This window comes from Phocoena phocoena, chromosome 18, assembly GCF_963924675.1.
Source record: "Phocoena phocoena chromosome 18, mPhoPho1.1, whole genome shotgun sequence".
NCBI lineage: Eukaryota > Metazoa > Chordata > Mammalia > Artiodactyla > Phocoenidae > Phocoena > Phocoena phocoena.
In genome coordinates, this window is record NC_089236.1 from 50,975,400 (window position 1) to 50,995,764 (window position 20,365).

The window sequence follows — 20,365 nt, forward strand, 5'->3', positions numbered from 1 at the left end:
TCCACAGCTGACCAACTGAGGAAGATTACTGACAACACATTACAGACCAAGGGCTAATTACCTCAATGTAAAAGTAACGCTTGAAAATCAGTAAATAAACCCTGACAACTTTATAGAAACATAGACAAGTGATATGAACAGATAGTTCATAGAAAAAGAAACAAAGTCAGGAAGCATATGACAGATCAACACTTCTCCTAAAACAACAGTGGTATGCCTTGCTCGTGGGATTTGTAGAGTTAAAAGGTTGATTAAATCTAGTATTGATTAAATTAACTTAAATCTAGTATTGATTGAATCTAGTACTGATTAAATCTAGTGTTGACAATTGTATAAGGAAACAGGAATTCTTGTTCCCAACCGGGTGGGCAGTTCTTTCAGTGTTTATTAAGCAGAAGTTTTTGCGTATACCCCGTGAGCACTTGAGTTTCCGGCACTTTATCTTCTGGTTATATTTGGATAAGTATGCAAAGATAGTATTGGCAGTAGCAAAAAAGAGAAATAATCAGAATATCTACAAATAAGAGTGTACTTGGTGCTCATTAAATAAATAGTGGCACCCTGAATAGTAGAATACTATACAACTATTAAAGAGTGAAAGGGACATCACTCTATAATATACCGCCTCAACAGTGAGTGGGTTAAAATAACAATTCACTACTCTCAAAATTCTGAGCGTTGGCTGGGCAGGTCTTTGCATGGTATTGGTTGGGGCACTTGGCAGCTGTAGTCATTTAGAGCTGCGGTTGGCAATTTGTTTTGCGTGCAGGACCAGATTGTCAATAATTTAGGCTTGGTAGGCCACCTAAGTCTGCGTCGTGTATTTTTTGTTGTTTTTTTAAATCACTGTTTGAAAAGATAAAATACCCTTAGCTCATGCATTTTTCGTATCCTGGCAGTGGGCTATAACTTGCTGACCTCTGATACTCCACTGAGAGCTCAGCTGGAGCTATTGGTTGGGAGCTGCTGTTCTCCAAATAGGCTTCCCCACATAGCTGCTTGGGTTGCCTCATAACCTGGCACCTGGATTAAAAGAGGAAACCTTGCAAGAGGTATAAGCCCTAATGTGCAAGTGCTTATCAAACCTCCATTTGTCTCATGTCCGCTAATGTCCCCTTGACCAACATGTCGCATGGCTAAGCCCAGAATCAGTGGGAGGGGACCACACAAGGACGTGGATACCAGGAAGATGATCCACTGGGGGCCACCAAAGTACCTTCTATCACCTGAACTGACATGAAGATAGTTCTAAGAAAATGTATATTACATGCAATAAAGCAAGTTATGAAGAATATGAGTTGTAGAATAATCCCATTTGTTTAAGCATGTTAAACATACGAGCACATTACATATGTATATAGACATGGTTATACGTACATATGTAAATTTGTATATGTATGTAAATATATACTTGCATGTGTGAGGAAAGAGTCTAGAAGGATACACAGTCAACAGTGGTTACCTCTGGGGATTAGGGCAGGTAAATTGTAAGTAAAAGTGTATATACCCTGCTGGATTGCTTGGGTCTTTCTCATCATGATGATATAATACTTTTATAATTTGAAAAAAATACATATTTCAAACTTGGGATAAGAGAGAAAGTTTTAAAAGTCATAACAACAAAATTGACCAGGTAGGAAAAAACCCTCATAATTTGGAGTCGATCTTTGTAGGTCAGAATTAATGTCAAGTGCATAACGATCTTATTTACAAAGCAGAAATAGAGACACAGACATAGAGAACAAACGTATGGATACCAAAGGGGAAGGGGATGTGGAATGAATTGGGAGACTGAGATTGACATATAAACACAATTGATACTGTGTATAAAATAGATAACTAATGAGAACCTACTGTATAGCACAGGGAACTCTTGCTCTGTAGTGACCTAAATGGGAAGGAGATCCAAAGAAGAGGGGATATATGCATACGTATAGCTGATTCACGTTGCTGTACAGTAGAAACTAACACAACATTGTAAAGCAACTCTACTCCAATAAAAATTTAAAAAATTAAAAAAAAATAAATGAAGGTTAACTGAATATGAAACATCATGGTGCCTTTGATGAAAAGGAACTTTAGCTGTTAAAGGTAATTTTATATGTAACTGGCCTTGTTAGATTCATACCTGCTTATAAAATACATGGGTATTTTAATGACTATAATGGTGTTAAGTGGATCTCTAGTTGAATGTGTTCTATAACTTGGATGAACCCTTTCCGTGTTTCAGAGGTGAATCTCTAGATAACCTGGATTCCCCGAGAGCCAGTTCTTGGCGACAGTCCCCTTGGCTCAACCAGCCTTCAGGAGTCTATGCCACTTCCTCTGTCCAAGACTTCAGTCGCCCCCCACCTCAGCTGCTGTCCACTTCGAACCGTGCCTACATGCGGAACCCCTCCTCCGGCGTACCCCCTCCCTCAGCGGGTTCCGGGAAGACCACCACCCCGTCCCCCATACTGCGCAGCCATTCCCCTGCGGTTCCGCAGCCCGGCTGCCAGCCACGCAACAGGTGAGGCCCTTTGGGTTTTCCCTCTTCTTCCCTTCGTCTCAAGGGGTTGTTTTTCATTAAAAATTTCCCAAAATCTTGTCCAAGGTTTCCAATGAAAAAAGAAAAACAAGCCTTTTTGAGTGTGTCAGGTTCAGTGTTCCTTTCCCAAATCAGTTCCTTGCTATCTTTCCATGCCAACCCAAGGGCATTTATGGATGTCTTATGAAGCCATTGGAGGCCTTTAAAATGTTTACTTCACTGCCACTGCCTCGTTTACTTGGGCCTGTGGTCAGTGTCTTAGATGCAGATGGACCTGAACAGTTCTCACTGTGGAATCATAAAAATATACAGTAGCTCAAGAATGCATGACAAATTGATGAGTAAAAGCAGTATTATAAAATGTTTGACTGTTTTGATGAGACTGTAATATAAGATCATTTTATAGGAACTGAGTACGAAAGGAAAGCATTATAACCCAGACCCATCGTCTGTGGAACTTTGAACAAGCTGGCTTAAAAAATCCTTAAGTTAGATATGGCATTTTGGGTTTTTGATTTCCAAGACCATTGCTTGTCTCTTATCTGGTTTTCCAACATCTTACTCAGACTACATCAACTGAATTCTGCAGGTCATATGCTGCGGGAACTGTGTGAGAGTTATAATGGTGGGTCTTGACACTTGCCTTTTGGTATGGGTTAAAGCTCAGATTATCAGCCTGTGTTGGGGTGTTATATCTGTGTAGCTTCTCCACAGATCACTGATGCTTCACCTTCACAAAGCCACATACAGCAGTGTTTCTGTTGAGACCTCAAGGGAGTGCTACTGGCCTATGCTACTTTTCATCACTATTGAAATACTGAAAAGTAGAAACACAATGATTAATATTGGGATTTTTTTTTTAAGCTATCAACTAAAGGATTTCATTCGGAGAAGATATTTTTATCTAGCTAAAAATGTTGCTTGTGCCAGGATTTATAAAATGTGTATCAGGGAGCTTAAATTAAGAGAAGAAGAGATGAGGATTTTTGGTAAATTTGGAGGGAAGATAGGGACTGCAGAGTCGGGGAGAAGCCAGAGGAGAGAGTACCCGTTTCCTTACTGCGAACCCTGCCCTCGGAAAGCAGAAAGGAGACGGGGCTGTGGACTTCTCTGCCCTGAAAAGGTCTCTAACGTGAGGCACTCAACAGCTATGTCCTTTCCAATGTCACTGAAGTGCTGTGCCAGTCCAGTGGGATGCAAAGATAAGAAGTAGCCTTCACCTTTCGGCCTGGGAGAAGAGATAAGCCTTGTAAATAAAGCGAAGTAGAAACTTGCCTTACCTATCTAAATGGTAGCTGTCAGGCAGTTTTCATGTCATTCTCCGCAGAGGCAGCCCTGTAAACCAGAGGTACAGTCAGGAAAGCACTGATACTTCTGTTTACCTAGAATATCGGGTGAATGAGAAAGAGGTGGAGAAAATACGGTTGAGGCGGTAGGTTGAGTAGACTTGCAACACCTCTCCAAAGCGGGGCTGCTCTTTCGGTGTTCGATGAGCAGAAGACATGATTAGAGCTGTGCCTGGGAGGGTTTACCTGGCAAGATGATGTCGGCTGCATTAGAGGAGGGGGGACTGTTGCCGAGTACAGATGTGGTCTGAGGGCGAAAGCATCGCGAAGGGCAGCATGGACTGATTGCACGGAAATCCTTCATGTATGTGACTAGGTGTCAAGGGTTCCAGAGCCGTCGTGGAGATCCATCAAGGTACAGTATAATCAAGGCATACTTTGGTTGGCTGGTGAAAGTTTTCCTGCCACAGGTGTATAAAATAAAGAGTTTCGTAAACTATGATTCACGTTAATACCAGAGTGTGATTTTTAGATAAGAGCTTTGAGCTACTCGGATGAAAGCCACCCTTCCATTCTCGTTCTACGTCTAGGTCGGTCAGTGGGAAGCGCGTGTGCTCCTATTGTCATAACATTCTGGGCAAAGGAGCCGCCATGATCATCGAGTCCCTGGGTCTTTGTTATCATTTGCATTGTTTTAAGGTGAGACTGAGCCAGACAGCCTACAGGCCCGCATTGCTTTGCTTGGAGAGAGCATGGCTTCTTGCAGCGCTGGGTGTGGACCCGCCACTAACAAGCTAGGTGCTGCCTCTGTCGGTCTGTGCTGTACTTTGAATCACAGATGGCCTGCTACTGCTACTAGGTTCTCAAACCTTGAACCTGGCTCCAAAACTTAAAGCCGGAAGCACTATGCACTTCCTGTTTCCAATCTGAGATTCTTTAAGTAAAATTTACGGTGCGTAAATGCTTTCTCTGACATGTTGCCACGGTTATTAACAGCATGGGGACATGAGTTATAACAGTGTCCGAAGCCTAGCTTTGAATAGGGAGAGTGTGAAAGGAAAAGTAATGTATTTTCACAGTTGCACAGTCTGCTTGCACCTAAGAGAGAAGTAGGGCTCTATGACTCCCTTAGTTTGCAGTATGTCTTTAGAGACACATCTGTTTGATTCTTGAACTTGCGTTGGGCCAGAGAGAGAAATTCCGGTAGCTGATCCTTTAGAGCTCAGCTTGTTTAAGCTTGTCTGTCTCTGGCTTGGGTTGTTCCTAGGCATAGCAGAATGAGTCAAAATGGTTAGTGTTTGAGCACATGGAAGCAAAATACCCAGCCTTGAAGGGAAAGCACCGTGAGTGAACCTCACCGAATTGGTGCTGGGGGAATGCCTGGGGTGACCCACCCCAGGGCAGAGAGCCAGACACCCAGTCTTGGTGCCCTTCACCCGTTCCTTCCTGTGGTGCTTTATCCTCTCCATTCCGCTGGGAGAAAGGAAGATGCAATTTCTTTAAACCAATCAACGAATCATTTCTATTCTTTTGGTATATTTAGAATGATATCTTGGCTCTTAAAATTGGCTTTATGAATTCTTTAATGTCTCATCTGGCAGGTTTCCTTTTCATCTAATTATCTTTGGGCCTTTTTTTTTTTTTTTCCTTTGCTCAAATGTATCTAAGAGCTTAGAAGCTGCATTTTGCTTAATTTTTTTTTTTTTCTGGGAGTGCCCCAAGCTTTCTTGAGCTAAGTGTGGACGTTTCCTGTTTTTGCTTTTTTTTGTTTGTCTCCCAGTGTGTGGCCTGTGATCGTGACCTCGGAGGCTCTTCCTCAGGAGCCGAAGTCAGAATCCGAAACAACCAACTGTATTGCAACGACTGCTATCTCAGACTCAAATGTAAGAGAGCAAATCAGGGAGAAAATTTCTTGTCTTTTACGGAGACCACGGGTTCCCATGCATTTCCCTGAACCTTCCACCAGCTCCCCTTCAAGCTCCCTGCCCCAGAGCTCCAGGCTTCAGGAATCTCAGAGTATCCCCTTCAAAGAGGGTCCGGTGAGCGGGTCAGTGGGTCAGTGCTCAGGAGTCCAGCCGCACAAGGGTGAGTGTAGGACCAAAGAACCAGAGAGGGATGCGTGCCAGGAGTCAGGACGGTGTTCTGGGCAGTCTGCTGAGTCTGGAGAAACTTCTGATGACTCAAGCATAAAAACCAACCAAGACCAACAGTCAAAATGAATCTTCTGTATAGACTCTCATCAGTTTCTTGGCTAAGAAACTCTCATCGTTTTAGCTGATTTCTATTATTTACTAATGGGGTCTGATTATGTGATTTAGAATATGACCAACTTTAAAAACTGTGGTTTAAAAAGGTAATAAAGAATAGTCAGTGTATGCTTTGTTACTCTATAATCATATGCTATCAAATTATACAATAATTTAAGCATTAATTCTGACGACATAGTGTTTCAGTGTCATTTTTGGAAAAATTGAGTTTTTCGAAAACTTCACATGCTATTCTGTGTCTAAGCATGTTTTTGCCTGTAAGTGTGTTATAAACATAGGGTAGCGTAAGTAGATTGCATATCGTTTATAGCTACGTAAAGACAACCATTCCTCCTTTTTATATTTTGAGCCTTGATGCTGGTAACATGTGTTTCTTCCTTATTGTGAAAGGGTGTTTGTTACAAGTGGTATCAGCCAAACCATATGCTTTTGAGCTCTGAGGTATTTATATGGCCTTTATGTGAAGAGTGCTTTGGAAATGGCTTCAGCCCAGTCAACTCTCTCTTATCTGTCACCGTGTTTTGAGCCTTCTCACCCCGTTGGTCCAGACCTTTCCTGGATGCCAGCACTGAGGTTGGAGAGTGTCAAGGCTGGGCATGGAATGGGGAGGGAGTGTGTGTATGTGTGTGAGCTTTTCTCTCTTTAGTCAAAATTCCAAAGCCAAATATAATTGATTTTTGGAATCATCATGGAAAAATTGCCCATGCCTTTTCTCTCCTCCAGTACAAATAATAGAGAGTTGAGTGTAACTTGTTTCTATATCAGCAGTTAATTTTTACTCCATTTTTTTGCAAAGAAAGACTTGTAGAACCCAGAGGTGTGATTTGCCCAGCTTTATCCTAAGTGAGTAACAGGGTAACTCTTTCTACCTCATGGGGTCATTCTCTGAACGATTCCTGCTATGTATCCCAGGTGGCGATATTTGAGTGTTTCTGAATCTAAGCACTTTTCTTTCTTCTCTCCTTGCCTGATCAGCTGGACGGCCAACCGCCATGTGATGTAAGCCTCCACACGAAAGCACTGTTGCAGATAGAAGAAGAGGTGGTTGCTGCTGATATAGATCTATAAATAGACGTTGTATGTCCTTTTGCTCTCTTTTTTAAAAAGAATAATACTTTTTCTGGCCTCTTTAGATTACATCAGAGCATTATAGTCTTGGTAGAACCTGTATTTTTGTTGTTTATTTATAAGAAGGTAATTGTGTGTGGGGAAAAGTGCAGTATTTCCTTTTTGAATTCAGCATTATAAAAGCACAGGGGAAAAATAAGAACTTCAAAGTATTTTTTTGATGCTGATAATGATCTAGTTTGACTTTCTAACGGTGTTTTGAGGAGGGTTATTTTATTGGTTTTTTTTTTTTTAAGTTTTGGAAACATTATTTGAAATAGTTAATATAAATATGTAATTGCATTTGCTCTGTTTATTGTAATGTATTCTAAATTAATGCAGAACAATACGGAAAATGTCACTAAAATCCACCCCCAAATTTGCTTTCTGTATCCTTCTTTTCATTTACGTAACATTATTAAATTTTTTTTTAGCTTATATGACATTTTATTTGCTTGATGAGGGGAGCTCTATTTTCTTCACCAGAATTGTCACTAAGCAATTCCCAGTAGAAATTGCTTCTTTTCGTTCATGGAAGATCATCATGGTTTGTATGCCAGAAGTTTTCTCCAGAAACTAGTGAGCCTTTCTGTTCAACTGCATTTGTAAATAAACTTGCTGATGCATTTAAAGAGTGGTTCTTTTTCTTCCGTGTGTGTCTGTGTTTGTCTACCTTCCAAGCCTTTTAATTATGTTTCAGTGTGTGGCTTTTCTTGATACTATGTTTTATTTAGCATATTTACTGAGGAATAAATTGACATACAATAAAATGCACATATTTAAACTGTACAGTGACAGGTTTTGACATGTGTATATACCTATGAAACTATAACTGCAATCGTGATATCGTTTTTCCTGAAAAATTTTAACAAGAAACTTTATTTTTGATGGAAAGTTGTTTTTGAATGCAATACGTTTTTATGGTGAGAGGTGAAGTGAATGGTGAATTGTTGGATGATTTGCATAGAATCTTTACATATTCTTTTACTTCCTCAGTGATAAGTTTAGAAAATCTATAGGATAAAAAAAAATCTATAATGTTTTAGAAATCTGGAGTGAGAGTGCAAGAACGCAAGACTTTAGCATGTTTTGAGCAAAAATACAAGCTTGCTTGAATCCTTTATAATAAGGAAACTGGAGTGGTTAATTCTAGGATATGAGAACTGTACTGGAATAGGTTAGAAATATATAAGAAGCTGTAATGTGGGAGAACATAAAAAATTTAGTTCCAGTTTTTATTTTTGTTTAGTATTCTTTATTTCTGATTATTAGAGTAATGTGTGTTTTATGATGAAAATTTATCAAGTACCTAAAGCGTAAGGAATATAATTTTTCAATTCCAAACTTCAAAGACAAGAGCTCTGTTTAAACTCAATCCATACACAGTTATTTATCTTGTGTTCCTAGTTAACATTGGCTTGTGAATTTTTCCATGTTCTTAAAACCATTTCTATATATTTTTATTAATGGTTGCATAATGCTCCGTTGTTTGGTGCTGTTAACACTTACCTGCAAGTTCCTCTACTGCGTGCATCTCAGTCGTTTCTAATATTTAACACTTTTTTTAAACAAATAGATTTTATTCTCTTTAAAGTGATATAACAGTTACTTTTATTTTTTCCCCATTATTTTTATTTCTTATTGGAGTAAAATTACTTTACAATGTTGTGTTAGTTTCTGCTGTACAATGAAGTGAGTCAGCTCTATGTATACCCTCCCTCTTGGACCTCCCTCCCCCCTCCCCCCCCATCTAGGTCACCACAGAGCACCGAGCTGAGCTCCCTGTGATATATATAACGTGGTTATATATACTATATGTATGCATATATTTCTAGTATAAAGTCTGTGATGGACTCTCCATGATCATATCTATTTCTTTATATTATTTTCATAGACATGAGATTATTGGCTCAGAGGTTATGCATCTTAAGGCTGTCACGATGCATATTGCCACAGTGGTTTCCAGAGAGATGCTACCAACTTAGACTCCCACTAGCACCACACAGGAATTTCCGTTGCCTTGTTCGCTGACATATGGTAGCCCTCAGTATGCAGTAGCTGAATAAATTAATAAACTACTGCTTCAATTTCTGTCTTGTTAATTCTGCTTGTTCCTACCTCTAGTACAAGCTTTATTTCTTACCTCACAGTTTTAGTTTTCTCATCCAACATCTTTACTGATCAGTACTCCTTTTCATCTAAATCCTGTGTCTTTTCATCTTAACCTTGTATACTGTTTTTCTTCTTCTCTGTACATTCTTAGGACTTTTTTCCTCATCTCTCATATTATCTTTTTAAGTGATAATAATTTTGTTAGTACAAGTTGTTAGGACAGCTTTCAGAGATTTTCTTCTGAGACACCGGTGTTATAGCACCTTTGTATATGCCCATGAGAATTTGTAACTTCATTTAGGAACAAGGAAAGATTCAGTCGTTCAGCATTCTTTATTCAAGCGGTATGTGCCAGGCATGGTTTTAGGCACTGTAGATAGTGCAGTGAAGAAATACAAAGTCTTGTCTCTGTCTGGGCTTAGATTTCCAGTTGGGGGAGACAGTGATAAACTCAATAAAATGTAGCATGCATGTGGAGATAAGGGTGTTGAAGCACAAATGAGCAGGGCGAGGAGGCTCCATGAGTGTTGGAAGTGAAAGTTCCGTGGTGCCTTTTTATATGGGTTGTAGAGACATCCTCTCTGATATTTGAGCCAAAGCCTGAAGGATTGAGGGAGCAGACCTTACAGATATCTGAGGGGAATGCATTCCGGATATAGAAAATAGCAAGTTCAAGTGTCCTGAGGCAGGAGAATATTTGGTGTGCTCAGGAAGCGACCGTGTGGTTAGGACGGATCAAATGAGAGTGATGTGAGCAAGGAGGTGTGGGCAGGAAGACGCAGGTCTGCTGAGCAGGACAGAGACATTGGAAGGTTGAGCTGAGGAGTGAAATGAACTGACTTATGTTTTAAAATGACTGAAGACCACCACATAAACAATAGGTTGCAGAAGAGTAAAGGTAAAAGCAGGGAGGCGAGTTCGGAATCTATTGAAATTGTCCAGGCGAAAGATGTTCTCTTCAGCAGGGCGGGAGCAGGGGAGGTGATGAGGAAGGAGGTGACAGATTACACAGTGTGCATATGTATCTCGAAGATGAAGTGACAGAATTTGGTGATGGGTTGGATGTAGCATAAGAGGAAGGGAAGAGTCCAAGTCTCAAGTGTTGTCTTAAGGAGCTGAACATGGAACCACCACTTTCTAAAATGGATAAGGTGGTAGGTGGAGCCCAGTTGGGGTTGGTGGGGCAGGGAGATCAGGGTTTGGATTTTAAACATGGTGAGGTCTGAACAGTATTAGATAAACTAAATGACAGTGTCGAGTGGGCAGCTGGCTGTGCAAATCTGGAGTTCAAGGCAGAAGTCCAGGCTGGGGATGTAAGTGTAGGGTCATCAGTATGTGGATGGATTTTAAGCTGAGAATCAAGAGGACATCACCTGGATTCTGACTGTAATTAGAGCAAAGAATATCGCAGAAGGGCCAATTCCTGGGGTCCTCCAGCATTGGAGATCAGAGATGCAGAGGCAGGAGGAGAACCCACCCACTGGTGTTCTGGAAATCAAGTCAACAGCATATTTCAAGGCGGAAGGGACCTGCTGTGTCAAAGGCTACCCAGTGATGCAGTAAGATGAGAACCCAGTCGATGACTGGAGATCATGTACATTTTGGTGTTGGTGGATTGACCACCTCAGATGTTCAGTTGGGGGATCTTTCACGTACACAGCACCCAGCCCAATTTCCAGTGCCTAGCAACCTCTGAATGTCCTGATGTGTTGTCTATTTACCCAGTGAGATGAACTGAGGGAGAGCTTGGAAAGCCATCTCCAGGCCACGTTCTGTCTGTACCACCCGCCCTGCGCCCATGATATATTAGGAATCAGAGCTGCACTTCCCAGTGTGCCGTGAGTGAGTTCCCTTGACACGTGTGCTGCTTCCCCTTCACCACTTGCCCTGTAGTTTTGGGGGACTCTCAGAATGTCCTGGAAACGGAGGTACTGGGGTTAGAGTGCACTGGCTGCTTCCAGAGGCAGAGACAGCCAGCTGGGTTCTGTTCTGCCGTGTTCTGAGACGTAAACTTTGCGTCTCTCGGCTCAGGCCCCGGACTTGGTCGCTCTGCCTTACTTCAAGCTACAGACAAGCTTTGGTCCTGTTTCATGGTAGTTGATTGAAATTCTGTACCCTCCCACCCCCGGAGTCTAGCATTGCCAGTGGTAGATCTCAGTGTTAAGGCTTTTCATCACTTTCAATGTCTCCATGTATGCTTTGTGGGAAGCAGGGAGAGGCCAAGTCAGAAATTGCCATCTAGGTGCCATATATTTTTTTAATTAATTAATTTTTGGCTGCATTGGGTCTTCATTGCTGCGCACAGGCTTTCTCTAGTTATGGTGAGCGGGGCTACTCTTCTTTGTGGTGCGCGTGCTTCTCATTATGGTGGCTTCTCGTTGCGGAGCACGGGCTCTAGGCGCACCGGCTTCAGTAGTTGTGGCACGCCGGCTCAGTAGTTGTGGCTCGCGGGCTCTGGAGCGCAGGTTCAGTAGCTGTGGCGCATGGGCTTAGCTGCTCTGTGGCATGTGGGATCTTCCTGGACCAGGGCTCGAACCCGTGTCCCCTGCATTGGCAGGCAGATTCTTAACCACTGTGCCACCAGGGAAGTCCTAGATGCCATATTAAGACATAAGAAAGTTCTACGTTTTAAAATTTCGTAAATATTCTTTAAAGTTACCCTTTATAATCTTGACTTAAAGAGGCAGTATGTACATGTGTATTCTCTAGCCTTTCATTTGTTTTGTTTACACATGAGAATTATCTGTGTGTGTATGGGGAGGAATAATCAGAGTGCTGGGTCCATTGGGAATCTTTACAAGAGGTAGGGATCAAAAAATATCACCGTCATTTCTGCTGGCACACTTCCTGCTTCCTCCTACTTGAATTGAGCTTTGCAATTGAGTAGCCAAGAGAAGAGCTCTCTGTCCTCTGTGTTTGTGGGAGAACGACATGGGGGGAGAAGATGGCACATGGCCTGTGGACAGGCAGCTTCATAAGACAAGGCCAAGGAAGGATTGAGGGGCCAGGCCATTTGTGAGTGGCTGATTCTAACATCCAGTCTGTCCCAAAGAGGTAGTGGGGAGGAGTGAGTGAGTGAGAGGAGTAGAAGGAAGGGATGATTTCTTCAATATTTTTGAGAAATCAAAAGTTTTTATTTTATGGGTAGGCATGACTGGTAGAGGAGGGAAGAGGATGCTTTTATCCCCTGTAGTCATTAAAACCCGGAGCCTCTGCAGTGCTAGATTCAGAAAGGAAAGTAGCATGAAAATTAAATTTGTTCTATTCAAGAATGTAATCTAGGCATTTTATTCAATACTTAATTTTCATTTCTATCACGGTGTGAGAAGTAGCAAAAAAAAAAAAAAAAAAAAAGAAAGAAAGAAACTAGCTGGGTTCCAAGGAATAGGCCTGGAATAAAAACTACTGCCTGATTGTTACTTGAGAGACATCTCTAATAGTGTATATGCCAGGGCTGGGAGTTTACTCATTTTATTTACTGCTCTAACATCAATCCTTGCAATCTGGAAGAGGTGTTAAGGTATGCTAATGCAAGTCCCAGTTTATACCAGTAAAAATGGCATAAAAAGAATTTGAACTGTTTGTTTTGAGGTGGATGGACCTAGAGTCTGTCATACAGAGTGAAGTAAGTCAGAAAGAGAAAAACAAATACCATCTGCTAACACGTATGTATGGAATCTAAAAAAAAAGCGGTTCTAATGAACCTAGGAGCAGGACAGGAATAAAGATGCAGATGTAGAGAATGGACTTGAGGACACGGGGAGGGGGAAGGGTAAGCTGGGACGAAGTGAGAGAGTGGCATGGACATATATACACTACCAAATGTAAAATAGACAGGTAGTGGGAAGCAGCCGCGTAACACAGGGAGATCAGCTTGGTGATTTGTGACCACCTAGAGGGGTGGGTTAGGGAGGGTGGGAGGGAGATGCAAGAGGGAGGGGTTATGGGGATATATGTATACATATAGCTGAATCACTTTGTTATACAGCAGAAACTAATGCAATATTGTGAAGCAGTTATACTCCAATAAAGACGTTAAAAATGGCATTTAAAAATCCTAGTATGTGTTTAAAATCCATGTGTACAGGATAGGAAAAAAGCAATTTTCAGATTAATGTCATAAAACATGGAGGGAATATTTGATGAATACAAAGCAATCCTTATTCTCATGGAGGAGAAAGGCACATACCCAAAGGATTCTAGTGCCTGGTAGAAAAGACCAGGGCTATGAGAGAAATCCAGTGTGTGAGAAGCCATTAGACATTTACATTTACATTTACTCAGTTGTGAAGCAACTTCACAGCCAAGTTGATATTTGAACTACATCTTTAAGAGCAGACGTAGTCTTAGCAGATAGAGCATGCAGAAGGAACAAAATACCATTTCTGAGTTGGAATCAAATTCCCAGAGGTGCCTCCCTTACGTTGTATTCGATCAAAAGCATACATACTTGGGCCTCTTTCACAGAGGAATGAGGAGATCCCTAGATACACTATGTGGGATCATGTCTCCATGAAGTGGTGAAGATCTGACGTAGGGTGGTGAGACCGCAAAAAGGAATAAGTCAATGGATGAGAGATCATGACTCAAAGACATGACACGACCTAAAGAGAAGCAAAAGAATAACTGTAGGACCCCAAGCCTGGGTAGTGTAGAGACTGATATTGTTGAAAAAGGAAATGAGTTCTGTTTTGGACATGCCACAGGGTTGACATACATGGAGAAGAAGTAGGTGAAGGTATCTGGAAATAGGGGTTTGGGTTTAACTAGAAAGAAATGACATCCATTAAAGTTGGTTCGTTTGCAAGCTCAAATTGACTTAAATATAAGTTTATTTCCTCACCTGAGAGAAAGTCAAGAAGGTCGGTTCATCCAGCAGTTTAATAATGTCATCAAAGACCCATATCGTTCATCTCAGGCTGTTTGGCCATCACAACGCTGGCTGCTCCTGAGGCTGCTAATTACCACGGTTGCAAGATGGCAGACAGGCTCCACGCTTCTTTTTTCATATTCACTGGAAGAGATGCTGAGCCCTCATTGCTCTTCAGCGTATAAGGGACCTTTCCCAGAAGCCATTAGCCAAACTTCTGTCTTCTCATAGGCCAGCCTTGGGTTATTTGCCCAGTTTTGAACCAGGGGTCCCTCTTAAGTGAGAATCACCTGGTCATGCTATTGCTGACGGGAGTTTGGTGGAGTAAATGTGGGGGGTTAACCACAACATTTACCATAATTAGCCTTTGTGAATTCTCTTAAAAATTGCGTACTTGTATCGATATGATGTGAGACCCTGTCTTGCAAAATTAGAACCTTGTAAGTCCGCGATTTTCTTAAGGAACAATATAGAGAGCACAGGGGAGGGGACAAGAATATTTCCTCTGTCGTACCCACCAAGGATCATGTGAGAGAGTACTTGAGAAAATTTGTTCTGTTCAAGCAATCATGAAGAGATCATGGTGGTGATGAGGTGAAAAATCGGTAACCTGGATAATTTGTAAATACTTGTGAATACTTTATAAAGTGTGAAAAAATAGTCTCATGCTTTTTCAGTTTTTTTCTGTAAAAATTCATGAAAGGGAATGGTGGGTTCAATGCTTATCTTCTTATGATTAAATTTTAAACTTAAGATTGTGGGTTTTAGGTACTGTAATCCCATGAGATCGTTTAATACATTTAGGTGACCCAGTAATTCTCTTGATGATGATTCTGTGTGAAGCTCTTTAATGCTTACACTGTAAAGATCCTCAAAGCTCGTCATGGAGAGTATTTTTCAACACCAGTTTTATAACACAATCCTGTGAAAGATTATCAAAACTCCTTGCTGTTAAAATTAGATTGGGAAAAATAGGATTTATTGAAAATTCCGTAGGAGAGACCTATTAGAATCGGGAAAAGGATGGAGCAGTGCTTTCTAGGTTACATCCAGGCTTTTAACTTACATATTTTTGTGTGCTACTTGCTGTTACTTAAATTTTTTTTTGTATTTTTGATAGCTAAAGTGCTTTATTAGATCTGTAATGAATTCAGCGTCACAGACCTGCATGGGAAGCGTTGGTCTGCCTGTTGCCATTTCAGGCTAAATAGAGAGTTCTTCTTACATTTGTCAGAAGCTCATTTGCCCTTTCAACCTGTTCTACGGCAGCAGGAAAACATCCATCACAGGTGGCCAAGAGAGCTCCTGGGTCAAGCTTGCAAGTCCTCTGTGTTCTTAAATCCATTTCTACCTCCAAATCAAGCTTGCAAGTCCTCTGTGTTCTTAAATCCATTTCTACCTCCAAATCAAGCTTGCAAGTCCTCTGTGTTCTTAAATCCATTTCTACCTCCAAATCAGACTAGCTTCCTGGGAGCCCTTAGTCGTAAAATACTGACTTGGTGTCAGTTTCAAGTTCGGACGTATAATGAGGTTTAGGATATCCATGTTGGCTTCTTTCTGAATACATTTAAGTTCTAGGGTCAGGAATATAGCTCACAGCTGAAGAGGAGGCCAATGGAAGTGCAGAGAGAAGCCAAGAAAGAGCCTCTCCCATGACCTGAGTTTACATTAACAAGTCTTTATTGAGTATTCATTGTGTGCCCGGTGTATTAGGGACACAGTACAAGTGTGGTATTTTCATACTATAAAATAACTATGAATTCAGCTATGAAAATTAACATTTTTATAATTAAAATTATTTACAAACAATTTTATAGTCAAGATTAATATATACTTAGAGCCCCATTCCACCTGAAGGCGAGAAAACTCAAATCTAATCTTGCCCACTTCTTCTCTCCAGCTTTTTCAGATTTAAGTCCAATCAAATCAGGATATTCCCTAACCCCTCTTCTGCCCCACAGTTGTTATCTGACCTTGGCTTGATTTACATGGTGACAGAGTCATGGCCCCGTGGTGGGCCTGTGGAAGCACCTTGTTCTGTGCACCTAGTTGCTGTCCCAGTGATCACTGCAGCACCTAGCATCCTGTCTGGTCTTTCTACTTGGTTAACCCTTCACGATGGCATCCACTTGGGTGTCAACTTTCCCATCTGATCCATGGCTTGAGGGACCATGCAGCACAGGTCACCCACTGTTCAGCTTCAGCCCTCATCCCTTCATCTCAGGCAGGTCATCTCTTCGGGTCAACAGGTCTGCTGTGTCAGCCAAAGGTCCTCTTTTCCCCTAGATCCTGAATCAAATCTGCAAAGTCCCTCTTTCACATAAGGAAACATACAGCTTCCAGGGATTAGGATGGGAACATTATTTGGCATACCACAGTCACTTTGATATTTACCAACTAAAACCAGGAGTTAGTGTTCTCCCCTTTTGCCACTATTTAAAAAGATCATTAGGGTGATTCTGACTAAAAATGTTAAAGTTTTTCTCAAATAATATTTATAAATGTGTGCTCATCACTAAAAGGTGTAATAAAATGACATTTGTCGTCTCAGTAGGCTTAATTTTCAGTGGGATAGTGGTGGTTCCAGTGACCTCTGCGTTGCCCGTTTTGCCTCATTTCTTTGGGAGCAGCCTCTACAACGATGGGCAAGATGATCCATTGTGCTGTATGAAGAACATATTAGAAAATGTATTTGTGTGTGTTTTTATATTTGAAAAGAAACATTTTAAGCATTTCTGGTATTTCGTAGAAGGGTTGACACAGACACGCTTGTCGTTATGGCTGTGTTAGTCACGTGTAGTGCAGAACGCATAGTGTAGTATGTAGATGTCCTGAGGGCTGAATGGGCACCCCACCCTGCAATGGTCTCTTCATTTGGCATGTTGTGATATATTACAATTTATTTATGTCATCACTTTGCAAGCAAGATTTTTAGAAACATGAGGAACACGAAGAACATTACAATTTTTCCGGTGATGCTTAAAGTCAAGTAAGATGTAATCTCTCCTTGACATACTACATACAGTAATAAATGTTTACAAGCATCTTTTGAGCTTACATAATAGCAGATGCACATAACGGCAAATCCCCTTGCTCTTCTTACTGAGGTTAAAATGGCTGAAACAAAATACTGGAAGTAACATGGAAACTGACACAAGTATATTCCTTTGTCAGCAAATATTGCTGGAAGAGGCACAGAAAACATCACTGAAGTAGAGAAGAAACAAGAATGAGGACAAATAATTCGGTGTGAGACGTTTGCTCCGTAATACAGGTGTCTCCATCGTATCTCAGCTTATGGTATTTGCTAAATTGTTTCAAAGATGAAATACAAAAAGAACTATTTATGAGCCATTAAAATGTTTTAGGAGACTGATACTCAACAGTAAGTTACTTCTTTATTAAAAACAAGGGACTTCCCTGGTGGCACAGTGGTTAAGAATCCACCTGCCAATGCAGGGGACATGGATTCGAGCCCTGGTCCGGGAAGATCCCACGTGCCGTGGAGCAACTAAGCCCGTGCGCCACAGCTACTGAGCCTGCGCTCTAGAGCCCACGAGCCACAACTACTGAAGCCCGAGTGCCTAGAGCCAGTGCACCGCAACAAAGAGTAGTCCTTACTCGCCGCAACTAGAGAAAGCCCACATGCAGTAACGAAGACACAATGCAGCCAAAAATAAATAAATTTAAAAACAATTTATGGTAAAACTGGGTACATTTACTCATTGATGGAATGACTATTTTGGAATAAAAAAGAGATTCCAGAATATAGTTCCAGAGTCTCTATAATATTACTATATTATTTTTACTGCATAATTTATTGCAAGTTTTAGTCTCAAATTGTAGTCAGAAATTAGCAAATGTGGTTCATTTTATAAACAGGATTTTTTTTCAGCTTTATTGAGGTATAGTTGACGCATAAAATTGCCAGATATTTAAAGTATACAACGGGCTGATTTGATACACATGTACATTGTGAAAGGATTTCCCCCATGGAGCCAATTTAAACCTCCATCACCTCACACAGTTATCCTTTTTATTTGGTGAGAACATTTAAGTTCTACTCTCTTAGCAAATCTCAACTATACAATACAGTGTTATCAACTATAGTCACTATATTATACATTAGATCCTCAGACCTTACTCATCTTATAATTGAAAATGTATACCCTTTTACCAACATCTCCCTATTTCCTCCACCCACAGCCCTGTGCAACCACTTTTCTACTCTTTAAAAACAAGATCTTGCTCCAGTGTCTCGTCTGCAGTCGGTTGTGTGGAGGGAAGCATCTTGGTCCGTAGGCGCGAGAAAGGGAACAGCATCTATTGTCTGTGTTTGACTCCATAGTTTGGTCCTAGGCCTCCCGGAGCTTTCCCGGGGCGGTCGGCAGAAAACGCCGGGACCGCCCCGCCCCTCCCCTCCGTCCCCGGGACCGGGAGGGACCCAGCCCGCGTCACGCCGCATCGCGCCCCCGGAATCAGACGGTGCCCCATAGAGGGCCAGCTTTCCCCCGATGGTCAACAAGTAAGAGATCGTGAGATCGCGTACTACAGGTGAACTCTTAGCTCCTGCAGCTCCTTTTGACAAGAAATGTGGTCGTGAAAATTGGACTGTTGCTTTTGCCTTAAGAACTTTCTCTTGCATGGCACCAAGAGTATCACCAATTCAAGCAGTTTAAGATTGTCAAGACAAAACAGTGATGGTGGTCAAAAAGATAAGCCTCGTGAACATATTATAGACTGTGGCGATATAGTCTGGAGTCTTGCTTTTGGATCTTCAGTTCCAGAAAAACAGAGTCGCTGTGTAAACATAGAATGGCATCGATTCAAATTTGGACAAGATCAGCTACTCCTTGCCACAGGGTTAAACAATGGGTGTATCAAAATATGGGATGTATGTACAGGAAAACTCCTCCTTAACTTGGTAGGTCATACTGAAGTGGTCAGAGATTTAACTTTTGCTCCAGATGGGAGCTTGATCCTGGTGTCAGCTTCAAGAGACAAAACTCTGAGAGTGTGGGACCTGAAAGATGATGGAAACATGATGAAAGTATTGAGGGGCCATCAGAACTGGGTGTACAGCTGTGCATTCTCTCCTGACTCTTCTATGCTGTGTTCAGTGGGAGCCAGTAAAGCAGTTTTCCTTCAGAATATGGATAAATATACCATGATACGGAAACTAGAAGGACATCACCATGATGTTGTAGCTTGTGACTTTTCTCCTGATGGAGCATTACTGGCTATGGCCTCTTATGATACTCGAGTTTATATCTGGGATCCACACACTGGAGACATTCTGATGGAATTTGGGCACCTGCTTTCCCCACCCACTCCAATATTTGCTGGAGGAGCAAATGACCGATGGGTACGATCTGTCTTGTTTAGTCATGATGGACTGCATGTTGCAAGCCTTGCTGATGATAAAATGGTGAGGTTCTGGAGAATTGATGAGGATTATCCAGTACAAGTTACGCCTTTGAGCAATGGTCTTTGCTGTGCCTTTTCTACTGAGGGCAGTGTTTTAGCTGCTGGGACACATGATGGAAGTGTGTATTTTGGGGCCACTCCAAGGCAAGTCCCTAGCCTTCAACATTTATGTCGCATACCAGTCCGGAGAGTGATGCCCACCCAAGAAGTCCAGGAGCTGCCGATTCCTTCCAAAGTTTTAGAGTTCCTCTCCTACCGTGTTTAGAGGATGCTGTCTTCCCTAGTATTGGGGACTGACAACACACTTTACACAAACCTCAAGCTTTACTGACTTCAAGGTTTAGGAGATTTATTTAATTTGATACATTCTTGTATTGCATTTTCATCAGTTGAGCTTTTAAAGTGTTATTTATAGACCTTAGGAGAAATATTTCTGAACATGTAAATATTTTTCTAAAATGTAACTGTGAGAACATATACATACATGTATATATTTCGATATAAGCTGCTGTGTGTTGAATGGACCCTTTTGCTTTTCTAATTTTTAGTTCCAACATGTATACATTGCTTCAGTAGAGCCACAATATGTATCTTTGCTGTAAAGTGGAAGGAATTTTTTCATTCTGGGACACTGAGTTAGATGGCAAATACTGACTTAAGAAAGCTGAATGCCTCATAACAAAATGTGTATTTGGTTGGGGGGTGGTCAGACAACTGACCTTCAAGTAAAACAGCTTTTGTCTAGGGAAGGATTTTGTTTTCCTTAGGA

General features: G+C 41.4%; 1 protein-coding gene and 1 pseudogene across 4 annotated transcripts in view; both read left to right on the forward strand.

The window, feature by feature from the left end:
* LMO7 (LIM domain 7) overlaps positions 1-7,148 on the forward strand; it is a 131,476-nt gene extending 124,328 nt beyond the window's left edge. For 3 of the 4 annotated variants that reach the window (XM_065895862.1, XM_065895866.1, XM_065895865.1), the window contains 4 exons: positions 2,231-2,509; positions 4,404-4,512; positions 5,594-5,696; positions 7,056-7,078. In XM_065895862.1, the coding sequence (XP_065751934.1) occupies positions 2,231-2,509; positions 4,404-4,512; positions 5,594-5,696; positions 7,056-7,078 (514 nt within the window). Of the gene's footprint in view, positions 1-2,230; positions 2,510-4,403; positions 4,513-5,593; positions 5,697-7,055 lie in introns of all 4 variants that reach the window. The other variant, XM_065895863.1, reaches the window with a different exon arrangement.
* A 9,662-nt stretch (positions 7,149-16,810) lies between these two features.
* On the forward strand, positions 16,811-19,861 carry LOC136137549 (WD repeat and SOCS box-containing protein 1 pseudogene; annotated as a pseudogene).
* Positions 19,862-20,365: the final 504 nt, after the last annotated feature.